Below are 14,996 nucleotides of genomic sequence, written 5' to 3' on the forward strand. Positions count from 1 at the left end.
ATGTGTGTGCCTAACCCATCGATATATTATGATTATTCATATATATATATATTTATATTTGACATAGGTAATATGAATAATAAATTCGTATCCTATTGCATTAATTTGTAGTTTTTTTTTGTAGACAAAGGGACCAAACCGGACCGAACCACATTAAATTACAATACACAAAGACCGAAAAAGACCAGACCGTGCAGAGCTCTAGCGTGAACACGTGGGAACACGGCAAAATCGCACTGCGTATGTAAAACGAGCGGGCGACGATGTACAATGAATGTACTGACCACAGGAGGTCGAAATACCCAATTTCGTGTGCACAACGGGCGGCGCGACACGAAAGCGTCGAAAGCGCGAGCGGCTTCGACGACAAAACACGTGGATTACGTGGTTGACCACGGCTCGATTTCGCACTGCGGAAATTCGAACGGGCGACGGTAGGTAGGTAACCCAATGAATCGTGGTTTGGCACACGGGCGGATACTCGTAACGCGAAAACTGGCGTTCGCGACGAGTTAAAGAGCAGCGAGGCTCAGGTGCACGGAACACACAACAAATATGGCGTTTTAACGGCGGCGGCGCACCGGATCGCGACATTTACGGGAATTTGCCTAGACGGCTCGGAAACGACAAAGTGTATAGCGGCGGGTGCTGGCGGCCTTTGGCTTGACCGCGACGGTACCGTCCCCTTCTTCTGAGGTACAAAGTTCACTCGCACAATTTTCGGCGGCGGGGGAGCAGGGTGACAACATTGCGACATATGCCTATCGCATACGAACGCGCAATTTTGAATTGCCGATTGTGTACCCAACAATTGTACTTTACCCGCTCTTAAAGCACGCGCGTAATCTGGAAGCAGTTTCCTGGACGTTTCCATATTTATAGATAGGTATAATATGTGTATATCTATGTTTATTTCTATTATATGAATTTATAATTGATTACCTATTACAAACTAGAACCGTGGAATCATGTACACATATTAATTCATATTTATGTTAGCGAATATTGACTATTATTGAGTTTTTTATTGTAGGTATGCTATAAAAGTTAACAATACCTATGTCATATAGGCTATAATATAACAAAAGATAAAATATTTGGCGGAGGGCTTAGCCTCTATTTACGAATGTAATAATTAAAATGAATTTGTGTTTTAGGTGACATCCATGGTACACATTTTCATACCGGATTTGAAGGGAAAGGTCTTTGAACAAAAAATAATTGTGCTATTTGTTATGGGTTCATTGCTAAAATCCAGTTAAGATACAAGATTTGATGACACCAGAATTCTGGGAAAGTAATGTACTTTCGTATTGCAATCGTAAAACAGTGGCTTCTTCAAATTTTATTGGGGAAACTTTTTCGACAGTGGACTTAGGACTGACTTCAGTTATAGGAAAGAAATTCATGACAATCGGTTTATGGTGTGATAGCAAAACAGTAGAGCCAATGGACTTTTGGAACTGTATAAATATATATCTATTGAAGACCATGGTGATTTGCGTTGAAAAAGGGCATTTTTTTTATGGGATACTTCGTATTTTTAAAACCACATTAGGAGTAATCGGAGACGATTTGATAAAAATTATAGTTGACTGGTTCAGTCAGCTATAATATGGATACTATACAGACAGGGCCGTAGCAAGTAGCAACCGAATATTGCGCAATACGGGGCGAAACTTCAAAATGCGCCCTTAAGTATTTTAGCCGTATTACTTGATTCCTAAACCATTTAAGTTAAACAAAATTTAAGAACTGTGTTTGCAAGCAAAATCATTTTAAAAGTAATAAAACAGACGACATTGGCTAGTTATTATTGTGTAGAAATAAATTAATGGTAGGTAGTTATACTTTATATTTATTTATTTACACTAAAAATGATCAAAATACGTATGTTGTAAAAATGACAGGTCCCTATGATTATTTTGTACGGATAATAATAGGCCGTGATGCCTGATCACCAAAATACTTCGCGTTTGCGTTTCACTTCTACTCACCGACCGACCTTCACGAATAACAACGACAATAAATTTATACTAAAAACGGCGATTCACGCCCAATGAATATATGTACATCGTACATGATATTATTTAACTCACAGATGACAGTATGTTACATCGCTATAATTATAATAAAAAAATAAAACAATATAAATAACGAATAATGTGTTGTACATGTTTGAGTGTGTAAGCCGGTTGGTGGCGGCGGAGTGATACGCGGCGATTACCGGATACGGCGATACCTATTATTATTCGTACAATCGTACATATTAAGTATTATTATAAATTATAATAGTTCATTAGATTTTTAAGTTTAAAATAAACAACTACTTACAAACTTACAAAATGGTATGTTCGGTTAGGTAGTCGGTTGTCCGATTGTGTCGTGTCGTACTGAGTCGTAGTGTTGTACTACTTGTCTACTTAATACTTAAACTGTTCTAGTTGAATAATTGAGAGGCGCAGTCTAACAGAGTACGATATTTGAATAAGGGCAGAGTGATAGTGATAATTGCAGAAATGCAGACTGATGACCAGTATAAATATAATAAATGTGTTCGTGTATAGCGTGTTTTGACTGACGAGTAATGGGACTATGTTCTATGGGAGCCGCGGTTGTCGGCTGCGGCTGGAATTTACCAAAATAAATGTTTATCGCATATGCCATAGATACTAATAGACTGATTGCATAACGATAATTCAATTCCGTTACAAGTTGTAGCAGTTGTTACAAGTAGCTTTTAAAGACATATTATGCAGATATTGAAGCTGATGAAGTATCTGCAATTGGCGAGTTTACAATATGGCATCATGAGGTGAAAAACAAAAACCCTAAAAATGCTACGGAAGCATTCATTAATTGCAATGAAGAAATATTTCCTACGGTTCATCAACTTTTATAAGTATTGATTACTTTACCAGTAACCACTGCAAGCAGTGAAAGATCTTTTTCCTCATTACGGCGTTTAAAAACATATTTGAGGAACACGACTGGTGAAAATCGGTTGAACGGCTTAACAGTTATGAATATTCATCGGGATTTAGTCGTAACCACTGACGAAATAATTGATACTCTAGCTTTAAAAAATAGACGCAAATTCATTGGCAAACATAATTATTGGTAATTCCACATTTCCATAAAACAGTAATTATTTTTAATCAATTATTAAGAATTATTTCTTAAGTGTAAAGTCTTCCTGTACATTGATAGATTGTATTTACTAACTATTATTGGTTTTATACTTTTATATAAAATATATAATAATTATTAGATATTATTTTCAACTATGCTTCAATTAATATACCTCAAGCCTCAAGGACGTTGAAGTTTTTGTAAATAAAATATACAACACTGACCGCTGTAATTTTTAACATAAAATTAAAATTTATAATTTTTGCGCCCTCCCAGGAATTGCGCGGGCCCTGTATACAGATCTTAAGATAAATATCTTAATGCGACGATAAGTAGGTAATTATTAAAAATATCACAATATAACGCCATTTTTGTGAAAATGAACACTAACTATTCGTCGATTCGACGAGCAAGGTTAATTTAATTCCCATAATTTCTAGTTTATTAATAGTACACACTGTTATGACACACGTATCTCTCAAGAATGTTGTTGAAATTATTTTATGATAAAATATGATTACCTAATTTTATCAGTTGAAAAGCAACCTTTGATTGCGTAAGACACACTCGTCAAATCGACTACTAGTTAGTAATAAACGTAAATGTTTGTTCGTCGATTCGACTACTAGTTAGTGACACACGCTGTTTTTGGTTCATCGATTTGACGTATAGTTATAAATAAAGGGTAAGTTTCAAGTTTTAAAAATTTAGTACGTCATTATTTATCTGAAGCGTATAACTGTGCGTTTTTTAGTTTAAAAATGGCATGTGAACTGGATGATGACGAAGTAATGCGTTTACTTGAAGAAATTAATTCAGATGACAGTGAAATTGAGGACACTATTATTGAAGATTTTGAGGAGGAAGATAGCGATGCGGATCCAGAATATTATCCACCTGCAATTCAAGATGAAGATATGATTGAGAACATCATAAATATTCAAAATGAAGGTAGTCAAAAAAAACCTGTGAAAAACAAGGGTAAGAAAAGTACAAACCCCCCTGCTAACACCCGTGAAACAGAGCTACCAATAAGTTCCAGAATTTTTTTTGAAAATGACAACGTAGTTGGAAAGAATGGATTTAAATGGCAAAGTAAATGTAATTTGAAATGAAGAACTGTCAAAAATATACAAACCAGGATTATACCTAACAATAGACGAACAGTTAGTTGGTTTTCGAGGTCGTTGCCTGTTTAAAATGTATATTCCGTCAAAACCAAATAAATATGGAATAAAAATAATTATGATGTGTGACAATTCAACAAAATATATGATAAGTGTAATTACATATTGCGGGAAAGGAACTGTCCCAAGCAGAGTTGATTAAAAACATGATTTTTTTAAAAAAATCAAAAAAACTGTTTTAATCGTTTAAAACATGTTTTTTTTGCTTAAAACATTTTTTTTTAAAATGATTTTTTCAACTGTTTTAAACATGTTTAAAACATGATTTAATCGAGTTTAAAACAAAATATGTAATTTATTTTTTAAAAAAAATTATTTATTTAATATCTTAATTTTTTTAGCTTTAGACCACGAACTAAGATATACCTAAGGGCTTAGGTACATCTTAGTTTGTGCTTTAGATTTAAAAATCGTTTTTGATAATAAATAATAATTGATAACAAAAGACTGATCTGTTATCTACATCGTGATAAAGAATAATATAATTTTAATACTTTGGCGGGTTTGCGCCAAGGTTTATAGATAATAAAGGTTGCCTCATATAGAAAATATGAAAAAGTAGGAGTGGGAGAAATCGGACCGTGACGTCACCCGTAGGAGACATTATTTGTTTACAAAGCTGGTTACACACTGAGCGGTTTGTCCGCGCGCGGTCGCGGTTTTTATCCGCGGCGATTTAAATTCGCTTTCGACACAAAGCTTACACACTGTAACATTTTACGCGGATAATCGCACCAAAATTGCGCCAAATATCATTACCTCGTGGTTACTCGTTCGTGTATGATCTTTTATTCTCGTGCTCACAGTTTTTTAGCTTAGTTAAATAATTTTATCGAATTAAAAATGGTTTTTTTGAGTCGTACTCAGACCGTTTGTCTTGCTTATATATTGCATAAAAAAAAACAGGAAAAACGAAAAAATAGGCGTTTTTGGGTTCATCCTCTAAACTTGAAAAGGCCTCGGGAAGGCCAATTTCAAGTTACGTTTATGACTTTAAGATTCCATCCAGACGAGTTCTTAAAGTACTACCGTATGTCAATTTCATCATTTGATGAACTGGTAAGTAAAATCATTATTGTTATAACATTAATAATTGTTCTGTCTTAAAAATAATTGTATTCTAATAAAAATTATGATTTTAATTTTTAGTTATTACGAGTAAAGCATAGATTACAAAAAAAAAATACAATTCTTCGAGATTCAATACCACCTGAAGAAAGATTGTCAGTGACATTAAGGTAAAACAGTTATACCTCGCAAAGTATACTATATAAGCAAAACCATAAATGATAATATTTAATGAAACCACAAAATTAATTATATATATATTTTCTCTATAAAATAAAAATAATTTTATGTAGCAGCCTTAGTTCTCTAAATATTTATAATAAAAATAACACAAATTATCAAATCATTAATATAGGTAATATTAAAACCTGTGTCAAAAAGCTATAAAAATTATATAATTCCATATAATAAAAAAAATATTTTCCAGTTAAACTATACTTAGGAGAAATAGTTGTGAAATAAAAAAAAATACGCTGGTGTTTTAGATTATAAATAATAGATTAAAATAGTCTTAATTAAATTTAAAAAAAAAATTATTAAAAATAAGTGCACGTCCTGTGAAATATGTTGTAAATTATAAAACTTCTGATACATTTAGTTATACCTACTTAATGTAAATTAATAGAACTATCTGAAAAAGATGGCTGCAGTGACTCATGATTATAAGTAGGAAGACTAGAATGTATTACTGCAGGTTAAGAGTACATTGTTGGTCCAGATACTGTCTGCGAATATCCTCCGAGTGGAAAATAGCTCTGATTATATACTTGACGATACATTGATGTATTATCAAGAGTAGGATTTTTTACCCTTTGTATAGCATTTATTAATTCAATGTAGAGCATTGGCTTTTTATCCTCACTGATAGATTTCATTTGAGGCAAAAGGGACATTAGAAATAATTTGTCTGGGTCAGTGGCTTCATTTTCACTCCTAAGAGACTTTAGTAACTCATCCTCAAAGTTAATTTTTTTTGATGGTTTCGTACGTTTCGGCATAGGTTTTACATTTTTGTTTACTGTTGTAGATGTCATGGATGTTTCCAAAACAGGATTTGAATTAGTGATTTCATCATTGACACAATTCCCTTCAATTAAATCCTCCTCCACTGTTTGCAAATTGTCTTTGCCTTGTTCGTCCTCAGTCTCCTCTTCGTCACTTTCGTGGTTAAAATTTCCTTCTGTTCTGATATGCATACAATTAATTATAAATTAGTAAATTCTTATATGCATTAATGGTATGGTTATAAATATTATATAAGGTTAACTATTTATATATAATCGAAGTATATATTTACTTTCTATTTTCCATTGTTGGTCGCAAGAACTTTAAAATTTCCGAGAATACGTATTTTTTTTTTTTATTAGCTGCCTGGCCAGACTTTGTAATACATTTTTTTTTGTATGTGTCTCGCAAGTTTTTCCACTTTTTTTGCAATTCAATGACTACAATGTGAAAATACATAGATTAATACAAAGTTAATGTCCTTTTTTTTTTTTTTTTTCTCCAAAAAAAACCAGGTACGGGTGGGAACTGTTTAGCACAATGCTGCCACCAACAAAGTTAATGTCCTATACCTATGCATTGTCAATAATAATTTTATAATATTTATTATTTAATTATTTATAAATTAACGTAACTTGGATTTGATTAAAAGTAACTCATTATTATTATTTTTTAGGAAAAATGAATTTAACCAACTGTAGTAAATACTCATGCATAATACTTAAATTAATAAAATTACTTTATTCACAATAATATCATCAAATACACTTAGTGAGATATTATAGACTGACTGACTGTCTTCGCTCAGAATTGTTTTTCCAATGTACTTATAGAATATAAAATATTTACATGAATATTTACGCAACAACAATTTTGAATAAAATCAAATTAATACACTAAATAAATAAAATAATTGTTATACATTTTATATTATACATTTTTATTAAACAATGATTTTTAATCGAGTTCAAATTTAATAAATCCATTAAATACAACTTATACAAGTTTAATATGTTGTTTTTTTTATTTAGATACTTGGCTACTGGGACAAATTTTTCGTCTTTACATTTCGACTTTTTGATGGGAGTATCGACCATAGCCAAAGTAGTTAATGAAACGTGTATGGTGGTTTGGGATGAGTTACAACCCACTGAAATGGCACCACCCACTCAAGAAAATTGGTTAGAAATAGCAGATGGTTTCTACAATATAACTCAATTTCCTAATTGCGTTGGAGCTGTCGATGGTAAACACATCCGGTTGCAATGTCCAAAAAACAGTGGTACTCAGTATTACAACTATAAGAATTTTTTTTCTTTGGTTTTAATGGCAATCTGTGATTCAAATTATTGTTTCACAATAATCGATGTAGGCTCTTTTGGGAAAGAGAGCGATTGCAATATTTTTAAACAGTGCCCTTTTGGAAAAAAATTATACGCTGACAAAATAAATTTCCCTCAAGATAAATGTCTACCTGGTGATGAAGATGGTGTTGCTCAGCCATTTGTTCTTATAGCAGATGAAGCATTTGCGTTGAACAAACATTTATTACGACCTTTTCCTGGTAGAACTTTGAACGATAACAGGAGAATATTTAACTATCGTCTTTCCAGAGCAAGGCAAAAGATAGAATGCACTTTTGGAATTTTGTCCAACAAATGGAGAGTTTTCCATTCTACTCTACTAGTAACACCAGATGTTGCTGTGTCTATTACTAAGGCAGCATGCGTATTGCATAATTTTGTACGTCGTAGGGATGGTTTTAATTTTGAGGACACTGTTAGTTGTGAAATGCCCGATATATCAGAGAGAATAGGTGTTGGAAATGCATCTTTAAATGCCAAAGATATAAGGGAGTATTTCGTAAAATACTTTAACAATCCAAAACATGCGCTAAGCTGGCAGAATAAGGTATTAGGTTAAACACGTTTATTTCATGCATTCAGTAGGTAGGTAATAAAGTAATATTGCGTCATAATTTTAAATGTTAACGGTCTATGTTTTTATTGTTATACTATAAAGTATGTTAATTTAACTAAATTCATTTGTATGTTAAACATATGTTGTATTCACTTATATTATATAATATTTAACATTAATAAGTTGGATGACATCTACGATATACTAATAAGTGCTTACATTCATTATTCAAATTGTACCTATTTGTTACATATATTAGATATATTATTATATTATTATGTAATATATTATGTCATAATATATTATATTGTATTTATTATTAATTTTTTATTATTATTATTAATATCATTACTTATATAAGATTAAATATTATTATAATTTTTTCAATATCTACATTAATACAAATATTTATAGTAATATTATTTCATTAGTTCTTGAAAGTTGTAATATAAATTTTAAAATAAATTAATATATTTTAGGATGACTATACTTACTTTTTTCTCTCTTCCCAGTTTCGTCGAGACTGTCAAAATCATTTAAAGTAGCCTTTGCAACCCGGGACCAACTTTTATATTTTTTAATCTTGTCGTGATAATCTTTTGATTCTAAATTTAGCATGTAGATTTCATTGTACACGTCATTTTAATTAAGTATTATGTATAGATAAATAATTTAGATAATTTATGAAGTGGTCTATAAGCTACTTAACAAAAAGTTAATTTAAATACTAAAAACAGTAAAAACTATGCAAAAACACATAAAAATGTAATGAAAATCTAAATAAATGTGCATAATGAGTATTGAGTGGTAAAAATTATACTTACCTAAATTCCAAATGGACTCTTCTTGAGATATCTCGATAATAAAATGTTCCAAATCAAAAAAGGAACTCATATTTGTATTCAAATTTAAAATTTGTATTAAATATAATAATAATAATATTCAAATGACGTAGGAACAGACCGTTTGCCTACAACTATGAATAAATATATTAATTTATTTTAAAATTTATATTACAACTTTCAAGAACTAATGAAATAATATTACTATAAATATTTGTATTAATGTAGATATTGAAAAAATTATAATAATATTTAATCTTATATAAGTAATGATATTAATAATAATAATAAAAAATTAATAATAAATACAATATAATATATTATGACATAATATATTACATAATAATATAATAATATATCTAATATATGTAACAAATAGGTACAATTTGAATAATGAATGTAAGCACTTATTAGTATATCGTAGATGTCATCCAACTTATTAATGTTAAATATTATATAATACAAGTGAATACAACATATGTTTAACATACAAATTAATTTAGTTAAATTAACATACTTTATAGTATAACAATAAAAACATAGACCGTTAACATTTAAAATTATGACGCAATATTACTTTATTACCTACCTACTGAATGCATGAAATAAACGTGTTTAACCTAATACCTTATTCTGCCAGCTTAGCGCATGTTTTGGATTGTTAAAGTATTTTGCGAAATACTCCCTTATATCTTTGGCATTTAAAGATGCATTTCCAACACATATTCTCTCTGATATATCGGGCATTTCACAACTAACAATGTCCTCAAAATTAAAACCATCCCTACGACGTACAAAATTATGCAATACGCATGCTGCCTTAGTAATAGACACAGCAACATCTGGTGTTACTAGTAGAGTAGAATGGAAAACTCTCCATTTGTTGGACAAAATTCCAAAAGTGCATTCTATCTTTTGCCTTGCTCTGGAAAGACGATAGTTAAATATTCTCCTGTTATCGATCAAAGTTCTACCAGGAAAAGGTCGTAATAAATGTTTGTTCAACGCAAATGCTTCATCTGCTATAAGAACAAATGGCTGAGCAACACCATCTTCATCACCAGGTAGACATTTATCTTGAGGGAAATTTATTTTGTCAGCGTATAATTTTTTTCCAAAAGGGCACTGTTTAAAAATATTGCAATCGCTCTCTTTCCCAAAAGACCCTACATCGATTATTGTGAAACAATAATTTGAATCACAGATTGCCATTAAAACCAAAGAAAAAAAATTCTTATAGTTGTAATACTGAGTACCACTGTTTTTTGGACATTGCAACCGGATGTGTTTACCATCGTCAGCTCCAACGCAATTAGGAAATTGAGTTATATTGTAGAAACCATCTGCTATTTCCAACCAATTTTCTTGAGTGGGTGGTGCCATTTCAGTGGGTTGTAACTCATCCCAAACCACCATACACGTTTCATCAACTACTTTGGCTATGGTCGATACTCCCATCAAAAAGTCGAAATGTAAAGACGAAAAATTTGTCCCAGTAGCCAAGTATCTAAATAAAAAAAACAACATATTAAACTTGTATAACCCTTTGTGGACAGACGGGACTTTAAAGTCCCGGCCAAAAAAAAAATCGTATAAAATTACGTATTAGTGTGGAACAGTTGTTATTGCCCGACGGGACTTCTATGTCCCGTATTCTACCAGAAAAAATTATCTTGGAAGAAAAAATAATCAGTTATCATAGTTTCAATAGTGTTTGTTGATTACTACTTTTCATAAACACGTTTTTACAGTTTTCGAAAATTTGACAATTTTTATTCGCTGTATTAATTAAGGTAAGCATGCAATTTTTTTTTATTTGTAATTGATATACTCCATATTACTTTTTTCTATAATATTAAATGCTCTAGTATAGTTAGGTTGGATATTAAATGCTATAAACTAATCGGGACTTAGAAGTCTCGTTAGGCATTACAGTGACAAGCTTGGCCTAGCATAAATAATAATTATTATAAATTATAATTTTATTATTATTTATTTTTCTTTCAAATTATTTTTGCAGAAAATTAATAAGTTAAATGTAGATGATATTTCGCGGTTCTTGGATGAAATCCCAGATGACGGGGACATAAATTCAGATTTCGATGATGATTTTGAAACACTGGATGAAGATGTAATAAGCCCACTAGATTTGTATAATAATGTTGATGAAGTGCAAGACACTGTTGACATTGATTTAGACATTTGTGGTGAGTTTATTTCTGAAGTGGTTCCATACAATATTACAAATTATACAAATAAACAAAAAAAACTATTTCACATTTGTTTAGAATTTGTATATGCTGTTGATGGTGTTGACTGTTGAGACTATAAATCTCAATGAAAATGATATGTTGAATAATGAAGCTGCTGTTGTTGATGATGGAAAAAATGTGTGCAAGACAAAAAATTCCAAGAGTAAAACCAAAAAATCAAAAGATGTTGGTAAGAAACTTATTTGTTTTATAAAATGTTTATTTCTGAACTATTTCAATACAATAACTAAGTTTTTTATTACAAACTTGTTTAGACTTTGTATATGTTGTTGATGGCGATGAGACTATAAATCTCAATGAAAATGATATGTTGAATAATGAAGCTGTTGTTGTTGATGAGGGAAAAAATGTATGCAAAACAAAAAAACCCAAGGGTAAAATAACCAAGAGTAAAACCAAAAAATCAAAAAAATCAAATGATTTAGGTAAGGAACTATATTAGTTTTTTTTCAAATGTAATTTTATTTTATTTTTATTTTTATTTTTTAGATGAGTTAGAGTATTCAGATGACGACCAGGTTTGGGCTCGAAAGACTGGTGTGAAAACTGTAAGACCTGAATATTTAAAACCAGAAGGAGCCATTGGATTTGATATGTGCAATACACCAACAGATGTATTCATGGTCTTCATGGAATCTATTCTAGATGACTTGGTTTATCAAACCAATTTGTATGGAACACAAAATAACAAAACATTGAGAATTCAAAGAGAAGACATGCTTATATTTATTGGTATAAACTTTTTTATGGGGTATCACAGTGTTCCATCTTATAAGGACTACTGGAGCACATCACCCGATTTAGGTGTGAAGTTAATTTCAAATGCTATGCCTCGTAATACTTTTGAAAAAATACTTGTGAACTTGCACTGTAATGATAATAAATCATTGCCCCCTAATAACAAGGACAAATTATTTAAATTGAGACCAATTATAGACAAATTAAATGTTTCATTTGTAACATACACCTGTGTATAAATGAGAAAAAAAACTGTTTTGATGAATATCATGAAATTTAAATAAATATCTTACCTTTGTATTTGTGTACTCATTTTTTTTAAATTGTAATTGTTTCATTTTTTTTTACATTTTTTTATTAAAAGTCCTTAATTTTATAATTATTTTTACATTGCTTGTATGTAAAAAAAAAATGACCTAGATGACTGACGGGACTTTTAAGTCCAGACCATAGAGGACCGACGAGACTTTTAAGTCCCAGGATAAAATAAGGATGAAGGATAAAAAAAAAAAATTTTTTTTTTTCAAATCCTATCTTAGAAATAGGAAAAATTTTGAAATTGCCAAAAAAATTTTTACTTTTTCAACGTTATTAAGGTGCTGTCCTGAAAGGGATAAGTTGTGTTTAATGGATTTATTAAATTTGAACTCGATTAAAAATCATTGTTTAATAAAAATGTATAATATAAAATGTATAACAATTATTTTATTTATTTAGTGTATTAATTTGATTTTATTCAAAATTGTTGTTGCGTAAATATTCATGTAAATATTTTATATTCTATAAGTACATTGGAAAAACAATTCTGAGCGAAGACAGTCAGTCAGTCTATAATATCTCACTAAGTGTATTTGATGATATTATTGTAAATAAAGTAATTTTATTAATTTTAGTATTATGCATGAGTATTTACTACAGTTGGTTAAATTCATTTTTCCTAAAAAATAATAATAATGAGTTACTTTTAATCAAATCCAAGTTACGTTAATTTATAAATAATTAAATAATAAATATTATAAAATTATTATTGACAATGCATAGGTATAGGACATTAACTTTGTATTAATCTATGTATTTTCACATTGTAGTCATTGAATTGCAAAAAAAGTGGAAAAACTTGCGAGACACATACAAAAAAAAATGTATTACAAAGTCTGGCCAGGCAGCTAATAAAAAAAAAAAAATACGTATTTTCGGAAATTTTAGAGTTCTTGCGACCAACAATGGAAAATAGAAAGTAAATATATACTTCGATTATATATAAATAGTTAACCTTATATAATATTTATAACCATACCATTAATGCATATAAGAATTTACTAATTTATAATTAATTGTATGCATATCAGAACAGAAGGAAATTTTAACTACGAAAGTGACGAAGAGGAGACTGAGGACGAACAAGGCAAAGACAATTTGCAAACAGTGGAGGAGGATTTAATTGAAGGGAATTGTGTCAATGATGAAATCACTAATTCAAATCCTGTTTTGGAAACATCCATGACATCTACAACAGTAAACAAAAATGTAAAACCTATGCTGAAACGTACGAAACCATAAAAAAAAATTAACTTTGAGGATGAGTTACTAAAGTCTCTTAGGAGTGAAAATGAAGCCACTGACCCAGACAAATTATTTCTAATGTCCCTTTTGCCTCAAATGAAATCTATCAGTGAGGATAAAAAGCCAATGCTCTACATTGAATTAATAAATGCTATACAAAGGGTAAAAAATCCTACTCTTGATAATACATCAATGTATCGTCAAGTATATAATCAGAGCAATTTACCACTCGGAGGATATTCGCAGACAGTATCTGGACCAACAATGTACTCTCAACCTGCAGTAATACATTCTAGTCTTCCTACTTATTATCATGAGTCACTGCAGCCATCTTTTTCAGATAGTTCTATTAATTTACATTAAGTAGGTAACTAAATGTATCAGAAGTTTTATAATTTACAACATATTTCACAGGACGTGCACTTACTTTTAATAATTTTTTTTTTAAATTTAATTAAGACTATTTTAATCTATTATTTATAATCTAAAACACCAGCGTATTTTTTTTTATTTCACAACTATTTCTCCTAAGTATAGTTTAACTGGAAAATATTTTTTTTATTATATGGAATTATATAATTTTTATAGCTTTTTGACACAGGTTTTAATATTACCTATATTAATGATTTGATGATTTGTGTTATTTTTATTATAAATATTTAGAGAACTAAGGCTGCTACATAAAATTATTTTTATTTTATAGAGAAAATATATATAAAATTAATTTTGTGGTTTCATTAAATATTATAATTTATGGTTTTGCTTATATAGTATACTTTGCGAGGTATAACTGTTTTACCTTAATGTCACTGACAATCTTTCTTCAGGTGGTATTGAATCTCGAAGAATTGTATTTTTTTTTTGTAATCTATGCTTTACTCGTAATAACTAAAAATTAAAATCATAATTTTTATTAGAATACAATTATTTTTAAGACAGAACAATTATTAATGTTATAACAATAATGATTTACTTACCAGTCATCAAATGATGAAATTGACATACGGTAGTACTTTAAGAACTCGTCTGGATGGAATCTTAAAGTCATAAACGTAACTTGAAATTGGCCTTCCCGAGGCCTTTTCAAGTTTAGAGGATGAACCCAAAAACGCCTATTTTTTCGTTTTTCCTGTTTTTTTTTATGCAATATAGGTATAAGCAAGACAAACGGTCTGAGTACGACTCAAAAAAACCATTTTTAATTCGATAAAATTATTTAACTAAGCTAAAAAACTGTGAGCACGAGAATAAAAGATCATACACGAACG

The 14,996-nt window shown here is 30.0% G+C and overlaps 4 protein-coding genes across 4 annotated transcripts; 2 read left to right on the forward strand and 2 right to left on the reverse strand.

Moving 5' to 3' along the window:
- The first annotated feature begins 3,657 nt into the window (after positions 1-3,657).
- LOC100574132 lies at positions 3,658-4,376 on the forward strand. The gene is made up of 2 exons (XM_003246340.4): positions 3,658-3,817; positions 3,887-4,376. Exon 2 carries the CDS (start codon positions 3,894-3,896, stop codon positions 4,245-4,247), a length of 354 nt encoding a protein of 117 aa, XP_003246388.1. The 5' UTR covers positions 3,658-3,817; positions 3,887-3,893; the 3' UTR covers positions 4,248-4,376.
- A 246-nt stretch (positions 4,377-4,622) lies between these two features.
- Positions 4,623-8,590, forward strand: LOC107884490 (protein ANTAGONIST OF LIKE HETEROCHROMATIN PROTEIN 1-like). Its single transcript, XM_016806697.2, has 3 exons — positions 4,623-5,378; positions 5,469-5,557; positions 7,424-8,590. The coding sequence occupies exons 1-3, from the start codon at positions 5,163-5,165 to the stop codon at positions 8,313-8,315; spliced, it is 1,197 nt and encodes a 398-aa protein (XP_016662186.1). The 5' UTR covers positions 4,623-5,162; the 3' UTR covers positions 8,316-8,590.
- On the reverse strand, positions 5,940-7,031 carry LOC100575317. Its single transcript, XM_003246348.4, has 2 exons — positions 6,685-7,031; positions 5,940-6,572 (listed from the first exon to the last, which is right to left on the reverse strand). The coding sequence occupies exons 1-2, from the start codon at positions 6,849-6,851 to the stop codon at positions 6,083-6,085; spliced, it is 657 nt and encodes a 218-aa protein (XP_003246396.2). The 5' UTR covers positions 6,852-7,031; the 3' UTR covers positions 5,940-6,082.
- A 1,096-nt stretch (positions 8,591-9,686) lies between the features above and the next one.
- Positions 9,687-14,647, reverse strand: LOC115034784. Its single transcript, XM_029492231.1, has 2 exons — positions 14,528-14,647; positions 9,687-10,661 (listed from the first exon to the last, which is right to left on the reverse strand). The coding sequence occupies exon 2, from the start codon at positions 10,610-10,612 to the stop codon at positions 9,770-9,772; it is 843 nt and encodes a 280-aa protein (XP_029348091.1). The 5' UTR covers positions 10,613-10,661; positions 14,528-14,647; the 3' UTR covers positions 9,687-9,769.
- Between the last annotated feature and the right edge of the window lie 349 nt (positions 14,648-14,996).

The sequence above is a fragment of the Acyrthosiphon pisum genome, unplaced genomic scaffold (assembly GCF_005508785.2).
Source record: "Acyrthosiphon pisum isolate AL4f unplaced genomic scaffold, pea_aphid_22Mar2018_4r6ur Scaffold_21060;HRSCAF=22918, whole genome shotgun sequence".
Classification (NCBI taxonomy): Eukaryota; Metazoa; Arthropoda; class Insecta; order Hemiptera; family Aphididae; genus Acyrthosiphon; species Acyrthosiphon pisum.